This window comes from Heptranchias perlo, chromosome 24 (assembly GCF_035084215.1).
Source record: "Heptranchias perlo isolate sHepPer1 chromosome 24, sHepPer1.hap1, whole genome shotgun sequence".
In the NCBI taxonomy this organism is placed as follows: Eukaryota; Metazoa; Chordata; class Chondrichthyes; order Hexanchiformes; family Hexanchidae; genus Heptranchias; species Heptranchias perlo.
The window spans coordinates 16,867,093-16,894,428 of NC_090348.1; the positions used below are offsets into that span (position 1 = coordinate 16,867,093).

Genomic DNA, 27,336 nt, shown 5'->3' on the forward strand with positions numbered 1-27,336 from the left:
GCAGGTCAGAGGCTGGGTATTCTGCGGCGAGTGACTCACCTCCTGACTCCCCAAAGCCTTTCCACCATCTACAAGGCACAAGTCAGGGGTGTGATGGAATACTCTCCACTTGCTTGGATGAGTGCAGCTCCAACAACACTCAAGAAGCTCGACACCATCCAAGACAAAGCAGCCCACTTGATTGGCACCCCATCCACCACCCTAAACATTCACTCCCTTCACCACCGGCGCACTGTGGCTGCAGTGTGCACCATCCACAGGATGCACTGCAGCAACTCGCCAAGGCTTCTTCGACAGCACCTCCCAAACCCGCGACCTCTCCCACCTAGAAGGACAAGAGCAGCAGGCACATGGGAACAACACCACCTGCACGTTCCCCTCCAACTCACACACCATCCTGACTTGGAAATATATCGCCGTTCCTTCATCGTCGCTGGGTCAAAATCCTGGAACTCCCTTCCTAACAGCATTGTGGGAGAACCTTCACCACACGGACTGCAGCGATTCAAGAAGGCAGCTCACCACCACCTTCTCAAGGGCAATTAGGGATGGGCAATAAATGCTGGCCTCGCCAGCGACGCCCACATCTCATGAACGAATAAAAAATATAAATTCTCAGGATAGCAGACATGTGGTGGACATCCGACCGCCCCCCCTCAGAGCATCATGCCACGTAGGAGGAGACACCAGGCTGCCCAAGCGCAAGCTAACTAGATGCAGCCAGCAGAGCCCTTCCGTGCCACTCCATCCCCTCACCAAGGAGAAAGCTGCCATGAAAGGACGGCCATCTCATTCCCATGAGTCTTTTTGCATCAAAGAAGCAGCCTCAGGTGGCATTAGGAGAATCATAGTATCATAGAAAGGTTACAGCATGGAAGGAGGCCATTCAGCCCATCTAATCCATGCCAGCTCTATGCAAGAGCAATCCAGCTAGTCCGCTCCCCCGCCCTATCCCCGTAGCCCTGCAATTTTTTTCCATTCAAGTACTTATCCAGTTCCCTTTTTAAAGCCACAATTGAATGTGGCTCCACCATCCATCTGCAGTGCATTCCAGATCCTAACCACTCACTGCGTAAAAAGGTTTTTTCTCATGTCACCTTTGGTTCTTTTGCCAATCACCTTAAATCTATCTCCTCTGGTTCTTGACCCTCCTGCAACGGGAACAGTTTCTCTCTATCTATTCTGTCTATGTCTTTCATGATTTTGAATACCTCTATCAAATCTCTTCTCAACCTTCTCTGTTCCAAGAAGAACAACTCCAGCTTCTGCAGTCTATCCATGTAACTAAAGTCCCCCATCCCTGGAATCATTCTAGCAAATCTTTTCTGCACCCTCTCTAAGGCCTTCACATATTTCCTAAAGTGCAGTGTCCAGTACTGGGCACAATACTTCAGTTGTGGTCGAACCAATGTTTTATAAAGGTTCATCATAATCTCCTTGCTTTTGTACTCTATGCCTCTATTTATAAAGCTCTAGTTCTGGCCTTTCTAGTACATCCTCTTTATCAATTTTTAGCCCATCCAGTATCTCAACTACATCTTCCTTTACTGAGACTCTGGCAGCATCTTCTTCCTTGGTAAAGACAGATGCAAAGTGTTCATTTAGTACCTTGGCCATGCCCTCTACCTCCATGAGTAGATCTCCTTTTTGGTCCCGGATTGGACCCACCCCTCCTCTTACTACCCGTTTACTGTTTACATGCCTATAGAAGACTTTTATGTTGGCTGCCAGTCTATTCTCATACCCTCTCTTTGCACCTCTTAATTCCTTTTTCACTTTCCCTCTGAACTTTTCATATTGAGCCTGGTTCTCACTTGTATTATTAACCTGACATCTGTCATACGCCCCTCTTTTCTGCTTCGTCTTACTCTCTATCTCTTTTCTCATCCAAGGAGCTCTGGCTTTAATTGCCCTAACTTTCTCCCTCGTGGGAATATACCTAGACTGTACCTGAACCATCTCCTCCTTAAGGGCCGCCCATTGTTCAATTATAGTTTTGCCTGCCAATCTTTGATTCCAATTTACCGGGGCCAGATCTGTTCTCATCCAACTGAAATTGGCCCTCTTCCAATTGAGTATTTTTACTTTAGAGTGGTCTATGTCCTTTTCCATATCTATTCTAAACCTTATGATACTATGATCGCTGTTCCCTAAATGTTCCCCAATGACACTTGGCCCACCTCATTCCCCAGGACCAAGTCCAGCAATGCCTCCTTCCTCGTTGGGCCGGAAACACACTGGTCAAGAAAGTTCTCCTGAACACACTTCAAAAATTCCTCCCCCTCTTTGCCCCTTATATTATTACTACCCCAGTCTATATTAGGATAGTTGAAGTCCTCCGTTATCACTACTCTATGGCTTTTGCATCTCTCTGTAATTTCCCTGCAAATTTGCTCCTCTATCTCCTTCCCACTATTTGGTGGCCTATAGTATACACCCAGTAGTTTAATAGCACCTCTATTGTTTCTTGACTCTAACCAAATAGATTCTGTCCATGACCCTTCCAGGACATCCTCTCTCTCCAGCACTGCAATATTCTCCTTAATCAATACTGCCAACCCCCTCCATTCTTCCCTTCCCTATCTTTCCTCAACACCTTGTACCCAGGAATATTTAGTACCAATCCTGCCCTTTTTTGAGCCAGGTCTCCGCTAATGCCATAACATCATATTCCCACATGGCTAATTGCTCCGGCAGCTCTCCAACCTTGTTTAACACGCTTTGTGCATTTAAACACATGCACTGTAAACCTATCTTAGATTTTCTTATACTCTCTCTTAGTCTGGTCCCATCTACTACAGTACTATTTCTTACTCTAGTGTTATTTTTCTCTCCCAATCCTTTGTAAACCTTGTTTCTCCTTTCCAATGCTACATCCTGGTGCCCATCCCCCTGCCAAATTAGATTAAACTCCCCCCCCGTTCCCCCCCCCCCGACAGCACTAGCGGACCTCCCCACGAGCACATTGGTCCAAGCTCCATTGAGGTGCAACTCGTCTGGCCTGTACAAGTCCCACCTCCCCAGAACTGGTCCCAATGCCCCAGGAATCTAAAGCCCTCCCTTCTGCACCAAGTCTCCAGCCATGCATTCATCTGCTCTATCCTCCTATTTTTATACTTGTTAGCGTGTGGCACCAAGAGATGCACTAGAATAGGAGAAAGAAAGCCATGTGTAGCCACCTAGGGGGAACCCGGCAATAGGAAAGAGTAGTTTGGCTCCTGTTCGTTTTGGAGTTTGTTATATTCAAGGAAAATGTCATATTTCATTATTCATGGAGACTATAGTCTTTCAGAAAAGGGTGCATTTATTTCATGCTGACTTATTCAAACAGATGGAGAAGATTAACATGGTCATTTAGTGTCAAAAAGGTCTGATGTCATGTGATATTCTAGAATGGATTGAAGGATTTGTGTTTTATTTGAAGATGGGGAGAAGGATTAATGGGATTTGTGAGAAAGGTACAGCGTTAAACAGATGAGAACGCTTCATTGGTCAGTTGTGCTCTGAACCATCTTGTAGCAGTTACTAAGGAGTATTCTGAGCAATGGTCATCCAGATGCTCTCCATGTATTTCTGTCTGTAAAGCACCTCCCCAAGAGCATCCATGTCCAAGCCTTTTTACACTGTAAAGTGGTGTAGGACGTAGCAGGCTACAAGTATGTGGGCCACATGATCTGGAGCACATTACAGAGCCCTTCCTGACCTGTCAAAACAACAAAAGAGCCCCTTTAAGACGATCCTCTCAATGACCACTCTGGTAGAGACATGTAACTCTCCTCTGCAGCTGTTTGTGCAACTCTTAGAGAGACCCATTATCCAGGGGAGCAGGGGTTATACCTTGTCACCCATAAGCCACCTGATCACACGATTTTCTTACTTGAAGAGGTCAGGGAATTCCAAAAGATAAAAGCATTATAGAAACTTCCAACAAATCTCCCACTGACGTGGAGGCTTCTTTGGATGTTGCAGCACACAATCTGGACATTCTGTGAGTAGCAGCCTTTTCTGTTCGGGAATTTGAAGAGGTTGACTGCGAGAGCTTGCAAAGCAACATGGGTGTCATCTATTACACCCTGAACCTTGAGAAAGCCAACAACCCCATCAAACCGGATGGCCCAATCTTACTGCTATCTTGCTGTGACTCCAAGCTGGTTGAATTCCCCAGCTCAGGAAGAAGATGTGACTGTTATCTGATGAATCCTAGGCCTGGAGTGCACCCTGGTGGATATTGCACTGATCCCTGTGGCTGCCTGAAAAGACCCAGTGCCGTAAAATACAGATGTGGTTGTGACCTTCATAGCTACAGACAGAGCTAGGTGGGCTTGAGGCCTTGGCTACAGGTTGCCATGCAGCAGCTGGCATAGCTTCCCTATTTGTTTTTTTTGGTGAAACGCACGCTTCTAACACAGAGCTCCTCGCTCTGCTGCCCGATTTTCCTTTCTTCTCTCCGCCATTATAGCAGCAAACTAAGGAATGACCATTGGAAATCCCATACCTGCACCTGAAAAACTCTTTATGTGAGGGGGGCGGCGAGGGGGAGGCAAAATATCCCTGGAATTTCGCATCGCCACAGGCAGTCAGAGGCACATTCAGTGCTATCTACGGGCAAAGCAAAAAAAAATCACTTCAGGCTCTAAAGTTCCCCATTTCTGACAGTCTCAGCAAATCCTGGCAATAGCTGCACCTTATATTTCCCATTCTAATTTTCGCCTAAGGTAGCTAGTACAAGATTAGATAAGAAAACTATCGTGACGAGATTACCAATAGATTATTTGCGATTATCAGTAGTAGACAATAATTAATAAAGGAAGCCAGATGGCAAAATTGTGTAAAATCATCTTAAATTACTACAGTACTTTGTAGTTGAAAATAAATGTTTATAAATGTAATTCCATTGAAAAGGAATTTTTGTCCATAGAAGTTGATAGGGAAAATTCATCCAGTGTTGGACTTTGTGGAATTTTCTCTTTGATGGTTCTAATTGTCTTTACCAATAATGATTTTCTACCTATATTCTCATTTCCCATTACCTCTTTCCATCTTCTCTTCTAACATCTGTAGTATTCAAAATAGCCTATAAAACTATCACTTCATCCATCCAAACTGTTTATCAGGGTTCTTGTCAAGATATAATAGCCGGGATTATTCTTTTTGGGACGGTGCCCCGGAAGGGCGGGACTTCCATCCATCACTCTAATTCCATCACAACCCCAATCAGTTGCCCTGCCACAGGGGCTTATTAGCGATGAATGCCGGACTCCCAGCAACATTCCTGTCACCAGGAGAGAGTTAGCCATCGGCCCAAAGGAAAATGCTGCCACGGGACCGCCACCGTAGCAGAAGAAGGGGAGGGGACGGATTTAAAGGGGTAGAAGCTCCCCGAAGCTAGCAGAAGCTACAGCCTTATAGGCATTGGGAAAGACCGCCAATTTTCCTCCCCCCCCCCCCCCCCACTACTCCCCTGCCAGAATTGCCGCTGGCTGCATCTTCACCACTCGCCACAAGCAACACAGTCTACTTCAGCTTTTAAGTCATGACTATGCACTCTCGTCCCAGCCCACACATGCCGCACTCCACCCAGGTTAAAGTTGGGGCTTTTATCTTTTGTTAGACCAGTATGCTTGAAGCTTCCTTTTCTACCACCAAAGTGTAGACATTTTTATGTTAGTGAAATTAATAAGCCACCCTGACTTGTGTTATAAAATGGAACAAAAATGCAATTCCCTCCAATTAGGTAATCATCCTTGTTAATATTTCAAGTCCTGTCAGAAAATGTATCCTAATTAGTAGCAACATTCAGAGCATTTCAGCTTTGAGCTTGTGACTGTTTCAGGAGGTGAGGTGGAGGGTGCCAAGTAAAGTCTGGAGTCTCAACCAACTGATGCACCTGTTGCCACAGAAACCTGCCACATAAATATGTTCTATTGCATTCAGAGCAAATGAGATTGAGTTATAAATGGGATATTTAATATAAGATAAAATGAACCAAATTACAGAAAACTCCATATGACATTTGATATGAAAGAAATGTGCATATTTAAGTGGCTGAAATGATGTTTCGGAACACAAAGGGTTAAACACCCTGTCAAAGTGAAAATCCTCAAAAAGCTCAGCAAACAACTGCTTTTAACTTCCTTATTCTATTCAAATGAGACTGAGGAGAGGAGGTATATAAATGGATGTAAGAAAGACTCTCCACTGGTGAGAATAATTCACTAGGATGACCTTAGTGTCTACTCCAACCCAAAATTAATACAATGGGAAAGCTTGTATTAGTTATCCTCTGGGCTCTGTCCCTGTGTAAAGGTAAGTTAATTTCAGACACTATATATTTTAGAATTGCAATAGTATACTTTATACATGTGTAGAAATCTGTAGAATCTGTCTGACATTATATACAATTTTATTTTTTTCAAATATATTTACTTTGCTTTGTCAAGATCACTGGACATGAATCAATTTTTCACGTGCTGAAATGTGGGTGAACATTTCAGATAAAAGATCATGCGGAATGACAGCAGAGTTATCATACAAACCATTTTCTGTGGTGTTTTTTCTGATGTTAGGCACGAGACTTACAGCTAGAAATGGAATATTTTTGCCAATGAGTCTGAATGAAAAACCTGAATGTACAAATATTTGTCACTATATTGAAACATTTTGATTTTCATTTCACTTAAATAGCAAAACCACAGCTTAGAATGCAGTTACACTGCGAAGCAATCTCTGGTCGCCCCCTAAGAGACCATCCACATGATTCCCTTGTAGGTTTCTGTCAATACTGTTCTCGAACTAAACCACAAAGAACTGGGCACAAGTGCCTGGCATGACTTGGTCTTTGAGTTTCCCTCTCTACTATGTGGAGGTGTGGAGCGGCATAGATCCAATCAGCACCCCTCTGACAGCGCTTCTTATCACTCTGTGACAAAACATATTGTAACACCGATGTGATAAACCAAAGTTTTGCTCCATTGTTTCAGCGATTTCTTCATTCATTAATTTCAGTCATATTGCATCAACATTACTGAAGTGACATCTGATATTAGCTGATATTGAAATACCAGTGTGCAGAATAATTAAAGAATTTTAGAAAAGTAATAATAAGTTGTGATTTGCTTATTTAGCATTTGTGTTTCCAGGTGATGTCTCAGCCACACGGTTTACAAATAAATATTCCAACTTCAATGATGGTAGGTTGACATTCCAATACAGTACAATAATTTCTAAAGTAGTATTAATACTAATAAAATAAAGCAGTCAGATAATAGGAGTGATGATGCAAAAGTTATGCTTTATTTCAGGCAAGGTTTTCAGTTCTGAAAGGCCTTTTAACTATGCTAAAAATATCTTATTTATTTTCGAGGGGGCCGTTTTCAGCCTATTCTACCTTTGCTAACAATGTTGTCCAGATTTGTTTAATTGGAGAACATTTGTAAGCTTGTACTGATACTAAAGTATGTTATAATTACAGTAGGTCAACCTTCCTCTTCTGCGTATCACATCACATGGTAGTTTATTTTCATCACAAACCATTCAAATCTCATTGCAGATTTAACCATTGTGTGTGGAGTTTTCCACTTTCTTTTCCAGGACTGGATACCTCCACAAAATGATCGCCTGTTACCTTCATGCACTGCTACCTATTTAAAATGGTTGCCGGCATTCAGCAGCGCATGCAGCTAACGGGTGACCATTTTGTTAAAGTGGTCAATCCCGAGGTAAAGAGGAAAACACCAAGAAAACTTTGCAGCCAGAGTTGAGCAAAGAATTTCAGTGTCCCACTGAGGTTTTCCTTTTACAATCACAGAGTAAGGTGTATTTAAGTTATTGTTTGCAAAGCCTGATTAGCCTTATTAACAAAATAATGCTGTCGACTAATGCCAACTGATGATTAGAATTACACTGATGCTTAGGGTACAAATTAAATATTAATTCTAATAGAAAAACCTTAGATTCAGATATGGCTTCAGAGTACAAGGTACATACAAAAAGATTTAAACCAATATCTATGCATTATATTAACAAAAATTCAAGATGAGGAGTAACTATAGTGTTCATATGTTTTTTTTAACCATAAAAAACTATGGTACCAAAATTAATGACTTGCATTTTTGTACCATTGAAGCATAAAAGATTAGGTCAAGGATATAATTACCAAGATGACTTTTCCCTTAAGTGACCCAGAGGAGGACCCTCCATCCCACTATGCTATTGCAAAGGATTTTGTTTTCCACACATTTCTGCTTGAGATTGCCAACTTTATGGTCAATTTTATGCTGTTGATTCAATTCCACATTGACACCGCCCTAACTCATTTTCCACCTAGACCTTTACAGTCAACTGGATTGACAATGCACAAACCAATTTTCTGTACTGTGTAGTATACTTCAAGTAGTGATTTGACACTAGTAACATTTTGAGTTAAAATATCAATCAGAGGTAGGGAGTTATATTATCCAGGGAAAGTAGGGCCCAGCCTCTAATAACTTCTAACCCCTCACTCAGACCCACAAACTCAAAACATTCTTACTTTTTATCTTTGAGCTCTTTGGAGTTATATTCCAACTAAAAATATTATTTCTTTGGAATTCTCTACCCCAGAGGGCTGTGGATGCTCAGTCTTTGACTTTATTCAAGATTGAGATTGATAGATTTTTGGACTGTAGGGGAATCAAGGGATATGGAGCCTAACGAAGATCAGTCATCATCTCAAGATAAGGGGTCGACCATTGAGGACCGAGATGAGGAAAAATGTCTTCACTCAAAGGGTTGTGAATCTTTGGCATTCCCTACCCCACAGGGCTATGGATGCTCAGTCATTGTGTATATTCGAAGAGCAGTCGAAGATCAGTCATGATCTTATTAAATGGCTGAGCAGTCTCGAGGGGCCGTATGGCCTACTCCTGTTCCTATTTGTTATGTTCTTATTCTCTAAACATCAGATTTAATTTCATATTGTCACGTTTTAGTGGCTATGCATTGAGAATGAGAAACAGTGAAAGGCTTTTAGTGAATTCTACTGCAGAAAGGTTAAACTGGATTAATGAAACAACTTTTAAGGCCTAGATTAATATGCCATGATGGGGAGAAACATTAAACATTCTTCAATATTATCCATCCTCTCCTTCATAAACAAAGAAACAAAAACTCACTGCAACATCCAGTATGTTTAAAGAAAAGGAGAAAATCACATCCTATAATTAATAAGCAGCAAGTACGTTTCACAGCAAGAGCCCTCTATAATTGCAAGACCTCCTTACTCTTATACTCCAACCCTCTTGCAATAATGGCTGACATACCATTTGCCTTCCTAATTGCTCGCTGTACCTGCATGTTAACTTCCTGTGATTCATGTACAAGGACATACACAATATATATAAATGATTTGAATGAAACATATCCCAGGCTGTTGAAAGAAGCAAGGGAGGAAATAACAGAGGCTCTGACCATCATTTTCCGATCCTCCCTGGCTACAGGCGAGGTGCCGGAGGATTGGAGGACTGCTAACGTCGTATGGTTGTCTAAAAAGGGAGAAAATGATAGACCAAGTAATTACAGGCTTGTCAGTCTAACCTTGGTAGTGGGCAAATTATTGGAATCAATTCTGAGGGACAGTATTGACTGTCATTTAGAAATGCGCGGATAAATCAAGGACAGTCAACATGGATTTGTTAGGGAAGGTCGTGTCTGACTAACTTGATTGAATGTTTTGAGGAGGTAACAAGGAGGGTCGATGAGAGCAGTGCATTTGATGTAGTCTACATGGATTTTAGCAAGGCTTTTGACAAGGTCCCACATAGCAGACTGGTCAAAAAAGTAAAAGCCCCCCATGGGATCCAAGGGAAAGTGGCAAATTGGACCCAAAATTGGCTTAATGGCAGGCAGCAAAGGGTAATGGTCGACGGGTGTTTTTGTGACTGGAAGGCTGTTTCCAATGGGGTTCCACAAGGCTCAGTATTAGGTCCCTTGCTTTTTGTAGTATATATTAATGATTTAGACATAAATGTAGGGGGCATGATTAAGAAGTTTGCAGACAATACAAAAATTGGTTGTGTGGTTGATAGTGAGGAGGAAAGCTGTAGACTGCAGGAAGATATCAATGGACTGGTCAGGTGGGCAGAAAACTGGAAAATGGAATTCAATCTGGAGAAATGTAAGGTAATGCATTTGGGGAGCGTAAACAAGGCAAGGGAATACACAATAAATGGGAGGTTACTGAAAGGTGTAGAGGAAGAGAAGGACCTTGGAGTGCTTACCCACGGATCCCTGAAGGTAGCAGGACAGGTAGACAAGGTGGTTAAGAAGGCATAAGGGATACTTTCCTTTGTTAGCCGAGGCATAGAATATAAGAACAGGGAGGTTATACTAGAACTGTATAAAACTCTAGTTAGGCCACAGCTAGAGTAATGCATACAGTTCTGGTAACCACATTACAGGAAAGATGTGATTGCACTAGAGAGGGTACAGGGGAGATTTACGAGGATGTTGCCAGGACTGGAGAATTTTAGTTATGAGGAAAGAATGGATAGGCTGGGGTTGTTTTCGTTGGAACAGAGGGGGCTGAGAGGTGATTTAATTGAGGTGTATAAAATTATGAGGAGCCTAGATAGAGTGGACAGGAAGGACCCATTTCCCTTAGCAGAGGGGTCAATAACCAGGAGGCATAGATTTAAAGTAATTGGTAGAAGGAATAGAGGGGAGCTGAGGAATTTTTTTTTCACCCAGAGGGTGGTGGGGGTCTGAAACTCTGCCTGAAAGAATGGTTGAGGCAGAAACTCTCATCGCATTTAAAAAGTACTTGGATATGGACTTGAAGTGCCGTAACCTACAGGGCTACGGACCAAGAACGGGAAAGTTGGATTAGGCTGGGTAGCTCTATTTCGACCGGCACAGACACGATGGGCCAAAAGGCCTCCTTTTGTGCCGTAAATTTTCAACCTTGGCTGGAGAAATCAGGCAGTGTGTATAACGGGGGTGATCAGCGACTAGCCCATCAACTCTCACAAAGCTGAATTTCACCCCCTCTATAATTTTTAACAAAGTAAAAGTGCAACCAATGAACAAGCCCAAAACAGACATTGTGCTAATAGACAGAATTCAGTTTAAAGTGTAATTTTTTCATGACGTTCTTTAGTTATAAAAAAGGCAATTTAGATTTAAAGTCATAGTAAAGCAATGTTTTAGGTTAAAATTCTCTGTAATAATAGTCTTGGTTTCTTATTTAGTTATTTTTGCCTAAAATAAGAATTGTAGCTACGAGAAATGGGGGGGGGAAAAAATTGGATAGGGGCCGTTTTTGGGCGCAGGTAGCGTGATGCGCTATTATCCTGCGCCCAATGACCCATGCACAGGCAGGATGCAGGTTTCGGCCAGCCCGAGGACTTACCTGCAATCAGCATTCTGTTCCAGGCCTTGCACGTGGAATCAATGCAATTCGCACTTTCCACCACCAGGGGGAGCTCAATCTCTTAAAGCAAAGATGTTTCGTAGAAATCTCTTAAAGGTGGCCGGTACCTGTTATTTGCTGAAAATAACAGTCTACTGTCTGCACGGAGTCTGAACGGAGATCAGACATCGCACACGTAAAACACAGATGCAGGTCCCATCCCTATGTTTACACACTAATGAGTTATGTTAAAACATTGAATAACGGTTGCACACTATTAAATCCCACATCCTCCAATCTGCACACCAGACCTCTTCAATTTGCTGATCTGAGTTGGTACCAGGCCTTCGAGAGAGCGGCACCAAGGTTCTCTGCTGATGCATTAGAGACCTTGGTGCAAGAGGTGGACAGAAGGAGGGACATCCTATATCCACAAGGGGGGGTGGGGGCAAGAGGTCCTCCAGACATGTATTCAAAAGGCAGTAGGAGGCAGCAGGGGATGAAGTCAATGCCAGGCGCATAGCATCATGAACATGGATGCAGTGCAGGAAGAAATTCAATGCTTTTACATGAGTGAGGTCAACTGTCAAGTGGCGTCTCCTACCAACTGCACCACGCACTACACCCCCATCACCCACATCCCAACAAAATCACTCTTTCCATCAGTACTCAACTCTTCTAACCAGATGCTTCCTCTCACCCTTACACATTACCACTGTTTCAAGCCGCCCACCCACAACTCACAGGCCACACACACTGGCAGCTATTCAACCATGGCAGGCACATCACCCAGACACACAACCCGCTTTCTTGCAGAAGAAGGTGGTGCATATCAGGAGGCAGCAAATGGCAGTGGCACTTAGCCCCTCGAGCCTGTTCCATTATTCAGTGAGATCATGGCGGACCTGTGACCTAACTCCATATACCCGTCTTAGCCCCATATCCCTTCATACCCTTGGCTCACAGAAATCTATCAATCTCAGGTTTAACATTCCCCATTGAGCTAGTATCAACTGCCGTCTACAGAAGAGCGTTCTAAACGTCTCCCACTGTTTGCGTGTAGAAGCATTTCCTAACTTCACTCCTGTACGTCCTGGCTCTAAATGTTAGGCTATGTCCCCGCGTCCTAGTATTCAAGTATAGGAGACCTCCAAAAACAGTTACAAATGTCTCAGCAGCCAGAAGCAATAATCCAGTCACTAACCTGTGAATCCTGCATGATCCCTTTAAGTAGCACTGGTGGGGGGTCCTCCAGGCACTCTAAGACATGTTCAGATGTTCGGGGTTAAGACTGTGAGTTGAATTGAGCGTTAAGTCCCAAAATTGTGTCTGTCACTTTAAATCAGCGTTGCCCACTGATTGAAGCCATTTTCTCCTTACTTTCCAGCGTTTGTTATCTGCGCCTACGCTAACTCCTATACCAAGATGGCGTCTGGTGCACATCATGCTGGAAATGTGCACGCGCATCCAAGACGCCATCTTGGATGTTGGAGAGGCCGTGTAGCGCCGAAACAATCGGCGCTACACAGCCCAATTTAGCTCCCAATATATTGCATTTAATTTTTATAACATAGCATTGTAGATAATTGATCTTGAAAGTCAGTTTTTAAAAAAAACTTAACTTAAGTTTAAATATTCCATTCTCAATCAGGTTCGGACAAGTACATTCATCAGTTTGTGCCCAGATCTCTGCAGGAAACAATAACAACATTAGATGGCAGCAATGGTAAGTCCAACATTATGTCCTTTTTGAGATATTAGCCCCGATTTTAACTCCTGGCGGGTTTTGGGCAGGTGGGTAGCGAGATGAGTTGGAACCTCATCCGCTACTGGAGAAATGAGGCTTGGGCTATTTTATTGCCCCAGGCCTCATTTAAATCTCACCGATCGACTTTTCACCCATTCCAGGCGGAAAGCAGCAGACGATCGCCAGCCCGAAGTCCGCCAGCAACACAAGGTAGGCGGCAGGATCGGGTTCTGGTGACGTCTCACGAGGATCTTGCATTCAGGAAGGGATGGAATGGGGGTCTGGGGCATGGAAGGCCTGAACTTTCCTTGTGGGGCCCGGAGGAGAACTCCTGCTCCTGCTGGCCCCACAGAGGAAAAGATTAAAAAACTTATCTTTTTCAGCCTATTCTGGGTCTGATCCTCTTCCAACCCGATTCAGCCTGGTGGGAAAGCCATAGCAACTTCCTTGCTCAGGCCCGAGTTAAAATTTCAGTCAGGTCCTAATAACATCACCCGGACCCAACATCCATATGTAAAGAAGGACCCGCTTTGGACGGGTGCCCTGGCTACCTGCTCAGCAGAGCAGGTTAAAATCACGGACAGTGGGATTCTGATGAGTAAGTTAGCTGGGTGATTTTAACTGCCCCCACGCCCAGTTTCTGCCTGGCGGGTAAGGTTAAAATCGTCTCCCATTGCATTTGAAATTACAAGTACAATTATAAATGCAATTAAATGAAGCTACCAAATGTCATACCGTCTACTAAAATGCTGTATCGATCTATTGTGATGGTATTTCAACTGTTTTTCAGGATTTTGCAGCACTTGGGGAAATGGAGCATTCAGGACATTTGATGACAAGTTTTACCATTTTACATCAACCTGCAACTACATTCTGAGTCGCCAGTGCAAAGGTGGCACAGACGATTTTAACATCCAAATCCGCCGAGGGTCAAATGGCAATCTGGAACACATGTACATCCAGATAGAAGGTGTTAAAATTCTTGTGGTGAATGGGACAATTACAGTTCAGGATGCAATGTAAGCATTCGCTTTTTACCTTTTGATTACAAACTGTCTTCATTGTTATCTGTACAGGGAATAACCTATTCACTGTTGGATCTCAACACCTAAAATTTCAGCACAACTAGCATTAGCATTTAATATTAAAATAACATTAGGTTTTTCTTTGTATAGTGGGACACAAATAAATCTTAATCACAAAATGCATAAAATGACACCTTACTTTTATTGACTGGTCAACTAGCCAAGACACAAATCACATATGAAAAACTTAAAATAAAACCAGCTACGGCCAAGGTGTTATTGAAATCAGTGGAAAGGACAATCGGGTGGTTGATCCGCAATGCTAGTTTTACGCCCGGGCAGCAAGTTGAAAATCTACCCCAGTGTCTTTTCATTAAGTGTATTCTTACTTTTTCCCCAACATGTATTACCTTACATTTGTCCAAATCCTAAATTGACCATGTGCATTATCTTATGAAAGTTAAAGTCACCCAAGTATTATTGCCCAGCTGTCCTTACATATCTCGCTGAGTTGTCTGCAGATCTGCTCCTCTTTCTCATCTCCACTGTTTGGTGGCCTATAATGCACACCAAGAATTGTATAATTTTCCTTCCTATTTCTCCACTCTATCCTTCTGGTTTGTGTCTTACAATCTCCGAGAGCATTCTTATGTTCTAGTGCTGCGATGGAACCCTTCCCTAACCCTTCCCAATGTAGACACAGCTACTTTACCATTTTGTTCCTCGTTCAGAATTTATCCTGCATTGGAATACATTTTTTGGACTCTTTTTCATATTCATATCTATCTCTTGTACATTTGTAGAAATACCCAAGCACAGAAAATAAGGCAGGCAGGGAGAGAATAAGTTAGTGATCATTAACATGAAAGCTTTCCAAATATAATAGGGGGAATTATAGATCAGATGGGAGCATCAGAATTATTGCAATATTGCATTATAATACTGCTCTCAGTACATTTTTCATTCAGTATTTATTTTACAGAGTAACAGTGCCATTTGATGACAAGGTGATAAGTATTCAGGCATATGGAGTTTACACACTGATTTATAACAGGAAGCGCACCATATCTATGATCTGGAACCATCAAGATGCATTATCAGTAAGATCATGTTACAAGATTTTTTCATTCATTTTTTTGTGTATAGTAGCCTATAAGCAACACTGCAAGCAAAGTAAACAAGTGACAAACAGCACACTCTATTGAAATGTATTTGTCTTCACTGGGAGGGTGGAACGTGTACACTTGTTTGAATAGCTGGAGTTAAATGTCTGCAGCAGCATAAAGAGGCAGTCATTCACCAAGGTGGCCTGAGAGCAGAGGATGAAGGACTCTTCAATTAGAATTGTCTAGTGAAGTCCGCGGATTCTGAGGCAGAGGTGGAAGTGTTGCTGGACCAAGCCAGGCAGCCGAGGGAGGCCCAGTTTGAGAGGGAGCAGTGAACACTCCCTGAGGAGAGCTGCTCAGGAGCAGTGGAATGAGATGGTCAGGGTCATCAGTGTGAACTGCAACATCCTATATATGACCAGTCAGAAGAACTTTGATAATCTTACTAGGTTAGGCAAGGTATAACAAGCAAACCATACCTACCAGGAATGCACAATTTCATGCAAACTGATTGTGGTAAAAGGGGCAAAAGTTTTAAAAAAGACTTCCTTTTGTAATAATGAATTGCAATTCATATTGTCCCTGTAAGACTTGGAACTGTCACTAGTTATAGCTTTTTCTAAAAACTTTGCATTTACTTTTGTTCTCAGCTAACTCTTGATGCTAAATACCAAGGGCAACTCTGTGGCCTGTGTGGGAAATTTGAAGAAGACAACAGCATCACTTATGGTAAAAACAAAGAAAGTGTTAAAACAATAACTGTTATTTTTCTTGCTATGTAGTTGCAATTTGACAGCTTCAATGTCATTGCTCACATGATTTATATCATTTAATGAGCTCATTTGTCACATCTCCTTGCTTTTTTGTTTACAGATTCAACTTTTTTTGATGCAAATAAGCTGGATGTTTTGGGCCACACATGTTATAGCAACCCCAATACAGGCTCATCATGTGACGCAAGCACTGTAAGTTCATAACCAGGCATATATGGACCGAACAATAGAAAAACAACAGAGTAACTTTGATCTTATGACAACCCATTTAACAAGTTATTTTATTTTGTGCGTACTCAGTTTATTGAGACGAGAGGATGTCAGTTTTGGAAATAGAACATTTCCTCACATGCAGCCAATAACGAAACACCAGACCCCCTAAATTCCTCGGAGGTTCAGCTGGTCTCCAGCTACAAGTTTAATGGGAGACCGGTGGAATCCTCAAGGAAACGGAGGAGACCTGGATACACCAGGCTCAGCCATTTCTCCCAGTTTCTGTTCTGATTTGTAAGGGGCAGAACTTCTGCCTGCCCCTTAAAGGAAATGATCGGCCCGGGCAAGGACTCCCTGAGCCAGAAGTTCCCGGTACTGAACCTCGGTTGGAACTTGGCGTTACAATGTCAGCCAGTACACCGAGAAAGATGAGACATACCGACCTGCACGAGGCTGAATATGGACTCCACCAGTGGTGTCTAGGCCTGGTAAGCGGCCTGGACACCCAAGAAGGAAGATTTTTTTTAGAATCCTGGATCAGCCCTCTTGCTCAGGGGCTGACCACAGCTACGGCAGGGCCGAGGGCGGGAGGGGTGAGGCCGGCGAGATATTTAAACACAATGATGAGAATTTTAAATTTAAGACATTGGGGGGCCAAGAATCACTGCAGATCAGTGAGCAAAGGGGTGATGATCTGACATCTATTGGTGTCAAATAGGATATAGGCAGCGGAATTTTGGGTGAGCAGAATGGGAAGCCAGCCAGGAGAGCATTGGAGATGACAAAGGCATGGTTGAGGGTTTCAGCAGCAGAAGGGCTGAGGTAGTGGTGGAGGTTGGCAGCATTATGGAGATGGAAGTAGACAGTCTTTGTGATGGATAAGATTTGTGGTCAGAAGCTCAGCTTGGAATCGAATAGGATGCCAAAGTTGTGAACAGTCTTGTTCAGCCTGTCACAGTGGCCAGGAGCGGGATGAGTAGGCAGAGAGGATAAGGAGTTTGTGGGCAAAGAAGGCTTCCCAATTTTCAGCTGGAGGAAATTACAGCTCATGCAAGACTAGATTTTGGACAAGCAGTTTGACAGCATAAAGGAATTGAAGTGGTTGTTTGATCTAGTGGAGGGGTAGAAATGGGTGTTATCAGCATACACACGGAAGCTGACCCCATGGCTTCAGGTATTTTTGCCAAGGATCAGCTTGTAGATGAGGATGGATCCTCGGGGGACTGTGTAGCTGACAGCATGGGGTTGAGAAGAGAAATTATTAGTAGAGCTGCTCTGGCTACAATCAGATAGGTAAGTGTAGAACCAAATGAGGGCAGTCCCAATGAGCGGGACAACGGAGGAGAGGCATTGGAGGAGGTTGTTGTGATCAACCATATCAAAGGCTTCAGTGAAGTCAAGAAGGACAAGAGAAATGGCACCAAGGTCACAGTCCCAAGGAATGTTGTTCATGATTATGGTTAGAACCAATGTGGTGCTGTGTGAGAGGCAGAAACCTGATTGGAGGGATTCAAACAGGGAGTTACAGAAGAGGTGGGCACAGATCTGGGCAGCGACAACTTGTTAAAGGACCTTAGAAAGGAAGGGAGGATGGAGATAGGAGACTACCTCGGGAGGATAAAGGAGTCAAAGGTGGTTTTTTTTGAGGAAGTAGGTGATGACAGTGGTCTTGTAAGGTTGGGAGGACAGTTCCTGATTTGAGGGAACCATTTACAACATTGGCTAAAATGGTGGCAAGATTTTAGTGGGGATGGGGTCAAGGGAGCAGGAGATAGGTCTCATAGATGAGATGAGCTTAGAGAGACTGGAGGGATGTGGAAGAAAATTAGAGAGAGAGATATTCAGGGCTAGGGTGCTGATGGGACTGGGGGCAGATTTGGCTTAATGGTCAAGGAGGAAGCAGCAGAGGCATCTGAATGGATGGTCTCAATCTTAGTGACAAAGAAATCGATGAGCTGTTGTTAGAGGTGAAGTTGGAACGGGCAGGGAAACGGGATTATTGTTTCCCCCTGGAATGATCACAGAGTACTAGGCACTTTTGGCAGAGTAAACTGAGGTGTGGTAGAGATTGATGTGGTCAAGCTAGATCTGGTGATGGATCGCTATGTCAGTTGAGCACTGGATACGCTCAAGCTTATGCCTCTTGGACTTGAGGGATCAAAGAAAGGGGCTGTGTTGGGGGAAATTACTTTGTTGGGAGAGGATATCAAAGGTGGAGGAGAGCGAGTGGCTGAGCAATTCAAAAGCTGAAGAGGTATCATGACAAAGGGAGGGCAAAAGGTTGGAGCGTTTGGAGTTCGAGTGCAGTTACGCGCAGCTGGAAGAGAGTTTTTCCTCAGGTTGGATGCAGAAGGAAATGGTTTTGAAGGAGGGTAGGGGAGTGATGAGGGATACAAGGAGATGATCAGAGACATCTTGTCGGGCATTGAGAGCACAGAAGTGGAGATGCCACGATTAGAACTCTCCATCATAATTAATTAATCCCCTGGAAAGCTTCTACATAAATACTTTTAAATACTTTGATTCCCAAAGATAGTGAAATAGAATTCCAGAATATGGATCTATTTTCATAATTCCTTTCTTCAATCCCGGCTGGCCACACTTCACAGGTAACCCTCTCTTTAGTCCCATCACCAGAAAAATGTTCCTGTCCCGTAGGCCACTCGACTATTTGAGGGCTCACCAGTGGGATTCTCTCCACATAACTTTTCTTGTGCTTTTATTTTTATTTTCAGCAATGTGAAGCAATCTCACGATTCTTCTTGTCCTGTTTTGATAAACATCAACTTACAAATCAGTACTGGAAAATGTGTCAGGCAGATATTTGTGCCTGTAAAGAATCGAAATGCGCATGCGCTACTTTTGAAGAAATGGCACGGCAATGTGATAAAGAGACAATTGAAATTTGGAATAATTGGAGGACACAAACTGAATGCGGTAAGTTATCTTTGGAAATCAGGAGATTTAAACGCTCCATTAAACATGCATACCTGGTAAATTAAAGCTTATTCGTCAAAATGTTAAAATGTAATGAAAATTCTCATTCGGGTAAGGCAAACAAGACTTTTTGTATCTGCATTTTATAACTGAATAGCATCATCAGTGAACAAAAAGGAAAAATGCAATGCTTTCTTGTTTCAGCAAAGCCTGAGTGTCATGAGAATCAGATTTACAGGGAGTGTGGCCCTGTATGTGTTCCAAGCTGCTCCAATCCAAAACCTCAGCAACAGTGCGAACAGTGTGTGAATACTTGTGAATGTCCAGAAGGTAATTATATCTATTCATTTAAAAAAGTTTTTATCTTTTACTTGTACCTAAATATTATTTTTATGTAAAACACTTCTGTGAGTGATCTACTGTATATTTAAACCGTTGTTTCCTTCTCCTAAACACAAAATTTAGATTTCATGCCACAATATCATTTCCAAATAGATCTTTTTGAATGTTTTCTAAAATATAAAATCAATAAAGAGGTTTGGTGATATTATGGGGGATGGAAATTCCTCGGGGGAGGGCTTTTGCTGGTCTCTCGCCATAACTCCAGTGGGAGATCGGCAGGACCCCCCCCCCCCCCACAAAATGGCAGAGAACAGGTTCCCACCTCCACCACCCCTCCAATACAAGGCAAATATTGTCAGGGAGGCAGAGTCAGGGGTGGGGACTCCCTATGCAGGGATTTCCTGCTCCATTGGTTCAATTGGGACCCAACATATCTGTGAACATTGACACACCTAGTGAGATGAGGCATAACCATTTTAAGATAGGTGGGTGCCATTGGTGGGCTCCAGGCTAGTGAAGTGTCTGGACCCCCAAAGAAAAGTAAGGTCATTTTTTTAATGTTATTGAACAGTCCCCTTGCAGAGGGGACCAAAAGGGGACACCACCAATGGTGTACAGCTGCTGCAGTTTCCACTTGCATGGGGCAGGTGGGTGATGGGCATTCCCCACAGTGCCATGGGTGATCTGTCCATGCTAATTAGGTGCCCTCCCATTGACCCAGTAAACTCAAACAGCATGGAGGGCACTGTTGGGCACGATCCCGCATTCCAAGATATTTAGGCTCCATGAATTCATGCGCCACGTGTCCACAGCTTTAACTCTAAACCCTTTGGCATTCCTCCTTATCTTTAATGGATGCCCAATGGGGGTGTTGCAAATGGATGTGACAGGTTTCCAAAGGGAAGGAGGGCATATCGGTGGGTGAATCAACTCTTAATCATACTGCTCTCCTACACATATAGCAGCAATGGCAGAAGGCAGAGAGCGGGCACCTTCCCATTTTTATAATTCATAGGGAATGGACGACTCAAACAGAAATAATTTTAGAAATAGTGATTTGAGACAATTTCTTTTTATAGTGACCGACCCAATAGAGAAAAAAAAACAGCATTCAATGAAATATTGCCAGAACTGGAATGTCAACAAAGAATGATTATATTGGTTTAGTCACTGTAAATGAAAATTGTGTACTTTATTCTTGTTGTAAATATTTATTTTGATATATCTCAGGCACAGTTCTTGATAACATAAGAGGAACAAATAGGTGCATCCAGAAAACAGAATGCCCTTGTGAATATGGTGGAAAGATTTATGAATCTGGAGAAATAAGGAAAACTTCCTGTCAGTCATGGTACGCTTTGCACTGTACATCTCGTGTAATTTATACACTGTAAATATTCTAATATTTTAGAAAAAAAATCACATTTATTTTATTAATCAAGTATTTGTATTTTCTTTTTAGCACTTGTGAAACAGGACCATGGTCATGTTCTCACCTTAGTTGCCCTGGGAGATGCAAAATTGAAGAAGCAGTGTACATCACAACATTTGATAATAATTATTACTCCATGCTTGGGGATTGCTCATACTACGCTGTTTTTGTATGTTTCCTACATTTTACTCTTGTTTGGAATTAATTTTTAAAGCAAATATATAACTGATGACAAAGGCATAATCTTATCTGCTTGAGACATTTCTGAGTTCTCCATTTTTAAACGTTTTTCAACAGACAGAGGACTGGACCATCAAGGTAGAGATCCGACAGTGTCAAGCAGCTTTTAAACAGAGATGTTTGCACCGTGTTACATTAACTATGAGTCAGGTGAGAATTGGTAAAGCCATTCATTTTTATATTTCAGTTCTGTGAATATGTTCTTTGAAATGACACAAGCACACATTTTTTTATATAGACCACCTACGTATTCAGCAATGATGGCAAAGTATATTTTGATGGACATGAAGTTGCAATTCCTTTGAAAACAGGTAAAGAATGTTTTGTTCTGTTCTATGAGATAACTAAATAAATGGTTAAAATTGAGTTGAACTATTTTTTTTCTTTAAAACAGGAGGCATCATAATATTTCAGCAGTCCTCAATGTTTATTCAAGTCTCAACGACATTTGGACTGAAAATGCAAGTGCAGATATCTCCTGTAATGCAGCTTTACATTTCACTATCTGAAGATTTAAAAGGAAGCACGAAAGGTATGGCTAATATGATATATTCATATGAATGCAAACTTTGTGTAGCTACAGGATTACAGTCAGACTGCATCACTGATTCTGATGTGTTTATTATCTATAGGACCACTTCAAGTAGAAGTGCTTCAGTAATAGTCTTGACTTCATGTACTGGGCATGGAATCTACCCATTTATATTGCAGGGCAGATTCCACAATACTGTGGGCATCAGATGACTGAGCATGCTCAAAAGTCATTGATATCCATCTTTTTATGCTGGACACTAGCCCTTCCCCTCTGGGTGAGGAGTATCTGTTTGGGCCAGTAATCAGAACCCACTTTACTAATCTTTTTGGGCAAGCAGAGCAATGACTGACTGCAAGGCTAGTTATCGATGGATTTGGGCTAAGATCTGAAAGCATGGCTCATTTTTGGCCAACCCACAGCTGCTTTTAGAACCGGGGTAGAATCAGGCACAAAGGACAACATGCACAACTTTGAGTAAATGTTCAAAGGATGGGGGGTGGAAGAGAGGCTTTACGATATGAGCTAACTGAAGTGGGCAAAATGGCTGTCATTTGTGCATGCTCCATAACATTGCTCACAAACAGAATCTGCATTTTGAACCATGTGATGAACACACCTATGCATTGGCCACGAATGGCAAGGTAGCATTAGAATGTGAGCTATGGGGCCATCTGATTAACATCTAATTCCCTTAAGGGAATCACCATTTTCATTGCTGAGAAGCACTAGTGTGCCTGACATGAGGCACATATTTGGGCCAATTATATCAACGTTCAACCTGATAAAACACAAACAAGTCTTAGTGTAACAAGTTCGGAATACAATATATTATCAGCCGCAATAATGCTAGCAATTTTCCAAATATGATCCCAACATTAAATATTTAAACAGTTGAATATCACACCCTTGTGACCTCAATGAGCTCCCAGCACACAATGCACCACATGCTGAGAGTGCTCGCTAAATATGTTAATTAGTCTACCTCATATTCTGGGGCTATGTTAACTTAAGAGAGCCACATACCTGGCTGGCAGTGGTCCTGGTGTCAATGTACTTGGACTGCATTATTAGCCCAAAGAGAAAGACAGACAGAGAAACAGACAAAGAGACATTGAGAAAGAAACAAAAGGCGAGCTGGACAAAAATAAATTGTGTGAGATTTTGAAAGGAACCCAAATGGGGAGGTAGAGAGAGAGTCAGACAGAGAGAGAGATAAAGAGACACAGAAGTGAGACAGAGGGATAGACCAAGAGTGAGTTGAATCTTTATATTTTCTACTGTATCCTAAATGGTTACAGCATTGCCTTTTTTATTTATACTGAGAATCCAGCATCAAATTGTTCACATAAGCAGATTTAATGATGCAGCTGTGGTATCTTTACTTATCTACCTCCAGTGGGTAAGAAAAACACTATGCCCCTAAAATTCTATGGGGGCTCTCCAACCCCCAAAAAATCTGCAGAGACCCAGCATAACCAGCAAAACCCTGCAGAATTTCAGGGAGCCCATTTATATCCTAGGATCCAATTAAAACATATTCATACCACAATTCCCGGGGGAAATCCCTTACAAGCTTCTTCCCAAATTCTTTCAGTGAAGATGTTCACCTCCATCCCTTGCAATGGTGTAACCTCTGACTCACCATGAGAAATGCTACAGGGCACGTGTCACATATAAATAAATATATTGGCCCCAAATATCCATGGGCTTCCACCTCAGTGGGTACACTAGGATTGTGCCCAACGATGCTCTCCAGTGCTGTCCAAGCTGGAGTTTGTAGGGACAGCTGGAGGGCCAGCAAGCAGCAGTACCACCATGGGCGCATCTCTGGTAACCCCGGAAAGTCCAGTGTCTGCCCACCATCGGGGTGTGGGGAGTTGATAGGCCCCTCCCCCAGCACTTTTTACTGCCCTCCCTTGGCCTCCTGCTTTAATGCCTGCATACAATTTCCATCCATCCATCTTGAGGTGGGCATATCTCACCTCACTTAGCAATGATCGGTCCTGACTGAACAAAGAGACCGGAAAATCCCAGTGTAGAGTATCCCTGCTCCAGGGCCACTCCCCCCCCCCCCCCCCGCCTTGATGTTATTAGCCTAGTCCTGGAAGTGGCAGGAGTCTGCTGGATCCGCGGAGCAGGTTTGGGGCCCTTGTATCTAGTGTGCGGCGGTCACACAATAAATCCTGATCGGCTTCAGTTTTCCAGAAACCTATCAGAAAACAATTACTTCACTATCACTGAGCAAATCTCACAACATAATTACTTGCATGTCCTTTAGTGGCCATGTGCACCCCTACCTTACTCATACACTAGTCCCCACCCCCACAAAACAGCGTAACCCCTGCCTCACCATAAGAAACAGCACGAGAGGTCCGCTGGTATATTTATACAAGTTGGCCATTTAGTGCATCGGTTGCACTTAAATTATTACACATGGCTCAAATACCGTATTTATAAAACAGCACTAAAATCACAGCTGAACAGGTGGGAGACGTATCAATGAGCAAGTAGCATCTTAAAAGAAAGCAATTACCTTCTAATTGATTTTAGACCATGTCTAACAGCAATTAGTTTCTGATTGACCTCAGGATGTACAGTGGTGGCCTTAAAGGGACAGGCTGGGAAAAAAAATCCACCGTACCAGCAGAATAATATATTGTGTGTTACTTGGTATAATGCTCCAGACCTTATAAAACAGCATATATTCTGATTTGCACCATGGCATGTCTGATAGTATATTTAATATCATTTTGTTGACTTTCAGCTCTTTTACAGTGGTTTTTCATACAAATTGTATAATTTTGAAATTATACAAAAATGCTCACAACAAATTGTTCTTACAATAACTAAACTAAAAACAAACATGTGAGCCATGTTAAAACTTACATGTACATAATTGTTAAGGAGATCGCTGTGAATAAAATTGTGTAAATCAGCCTAACTTTACTTGAAATGATTTGGGCATCAATAACTCTGTATTACTAGTTGACATCATGAAATTAATAACTCATGGTGCATTTTGGTAGGAGAAATAAGGAGGCCATATACTCCTTGGAAAATAATAGTCTAAATGGGGTAGAAGAGCAAAGAGATCTAAGGGTACAGATTCAGAAATCATTAAAAGTAGCAATGCATATTAATAAGGCCATAAAAAATGCAGTCAAAGCACTGGGGTTCATCTCTAGAGGAATATAATTGAAAAGCAGAGAAGTTATGTTAAACTTGTATAGAACTTGGCTAGACCAACTTACAGTATTGTGCACAGTTCTGGTCTCCATGTTACAAAAAGGATATAGAGGTACTGGAGAGGTGTAAAAATGATTCACAAGTATGATACCAGATCTGAGAGGATACACTTACCAGGAAAGGCTTAACAGACTGGAGGTCTTTTCTCTAGAAAGGGAAGGCTGAGGGGTGACCTGACAGAGGTCTTTAAAATTATGAAGGAATTTCATAGGGTAGACATAGAGAAGATGTTTCCACTTGTGAGGAAGGCCAAAACTAGGGGCCATAAATATAAGATAGTCACCGATAAATCCAACATGGAATTCGGGAGAAACTTCTTTACCCAGAGAGTGGTTAGAATATGGAACTTGCTACCACTAGGAGTAGTTGGGACGAATAGCATAGATACTTTTAAAGGGAAGCTAGATAAGTACATGAGGGAGAAAGGAATAGAAGGCTATGCTGATAGGGTTAGATGAAATAGTGTGGGAGGAGGCTCGTGTGGAGCATAAATACTGGCAGAGGCCAGTTGGGCCAAATGGCTTGTTTCTGTGGTGTACATTCTATACAACTCTATGAGCAGCTCTTAACAAAATGTACTATTGGATCAAAGTCATCCACAAACCAGCAAGAATTGCACTTGAGATAACTGCTCTTGTGATGACCTGTATTGTTCTTTTCCTTAGGTTTATGTGGCATCTTCAATGACGATGCAGATGATGACTTTCTATCTGCACAGGGCATCGTGGAGAGTACACCCATTACTTTTGCTAATTCCTGGAAGACCGAGGATAGTTGCCCTGATTCAACAATACCTACTCCTTGTGTCAGTTCAGAAAATGGTAATCTTCTTTTCTAATGCTTTTATGATTACAATATAGTTTCAGTTGTTTTGCATTTCCTTTTATGAGACCATTACAATTAATTATATGGAGCCCAGTTCTGAAAACATAAAGATTATATTTGATACTATTCATAACAAGTGTTTTAATCTAAATGTAAACAATTTTACAACACCAAGTTATAGTCCAGCAATTTTATTTTAAATTCACAAGCTTTCGGAGGCTTCCTCCTTCGTCAGGTGAACGATGGAGGAGCCTCCGAAAGCTTGTGAATTTAAAATAAAATTGCTGGACTATAACTTGGTGTTGTAAAATTGTTTACAATTGTCAACCCCAGTCCATCACCGGCATCTCCACATCTTAATCTAAATGCACACACATTCCTCAGCTGGAAATCTCAAAATAATTCAGTAAATTCTGGTAGATAAGAAGTTAGATAGACTTGGGCTTTTCCTGGCAATTGAAGTAAATTACTGCTCCTCTTATACTGAGGTTGGGATATTACAATGACATATTAATCATATTTTGAGTGAAATTTCTGACTACTTCCTCCAAGCTGTGCAGGTCAAAGACAATGTTTTTTCTGCGATGGTTTTGCATGGGTTTTCCTGACCCCCTCCTGTGGCAAGCTCCCAACAAGCAGCCATAGTGACGTAGGCACTCACCACTTCTATTCCAATGAGGTGACCTCTCCCTGACTCTGGATACTCCGGGACTCACAGTTGCCTGCTTCCACAGGCAAAGTGGGCCCATAGATTTTCGAGACCCAATTATTTCTTCATTGCCAATTTTAGCGTACAAACACATAACCCATTCCTTTGTCATGAGTTAATGCTTCAGGCACAGTATGTGACAGGGAATGTCAGAGGATAATACCGCTGATATTGCAAGCAGTAAATTCTAGGCTGTGCAAGGAAAAATTGTGACAGCTTTTTAGAACTATCTTAAAGTCAGGTATTTTGTTTCTTACATTAATATATTTTAACTCTTATTTCAGAAAAATATGCAAAAGATTATTGCTTCTACTTGAAAGATTCTACGGGCGCTTTCTCTGTGTGTCATTCCACAGTCGATTACATATTATATTATGAAGTAAGTAATCATTCTGAGTCTGACATTACAAATGAAAATGTTTCATAAAGTAAAAGTCATCAAATGAGAATCATGTATGCTCCCCCCATAACTCGTTGAGTTTATCTATTGAGCCATACAGAACCGAAAGATCCCAGGTTCAGTGCACCGTCTATATGGAGGTACCTGATCTCAGACCGGTGCTATGATTGGCCCCAGAGTCCCTGCTTTACGAAGAGGAAATTTAGCCAGGTCTCCTGCTCCTGGTTACTGTCCAAAAACCTTGCTGAAAATGTGCATGTGGACATTAAGTGAAGGCAGAATCAGGTTCCCCTGAGATGCCCTACATGATTTAATAGCATACCTCACTATCAAGGCTTGCACATGACTGATAATCTCTTGACTCAGATACTAGAGAATGTTTGGCACCTTCAGAAGAAGGGAGGGGGGGAGAAAACTGGC

At 42.2% G+C, this 27,336-nt stretch overlaps 1 protein-coding gene across 1 annotated transcript in view; it reads left to right on the forward strand.

Moving 5' to 3' along the window:
• Positions 1-27,336, forward strand: part of LOC137341480 (mucin-2-like) — a 336,358-nt gene that overhangs the window by 93,528 nt on the left and 215,494 nt on the right. Inside the window, 8 exon segments of the mRNA XM_068004585.1 lie at positions 19,412-19,517; positions 20,760-20,880; positions 20,992-21,130; positions 21,259-21,351; positions 21,440-21,512; positions 21,596-21,733; positions 25,648-25,803; positions 26,801-26,895. Of these exon segments, the coding sequence (XP_067860686.1) occupies positions 19,412-19,517; positions 20,760-20,880; positions 20,992-21,130; positions 21,259-21,351; positions 21,440-21,512; positions 21,596-21,733; positions 25,648-25,803; positions 26,801-26,895 (921 nt within the window).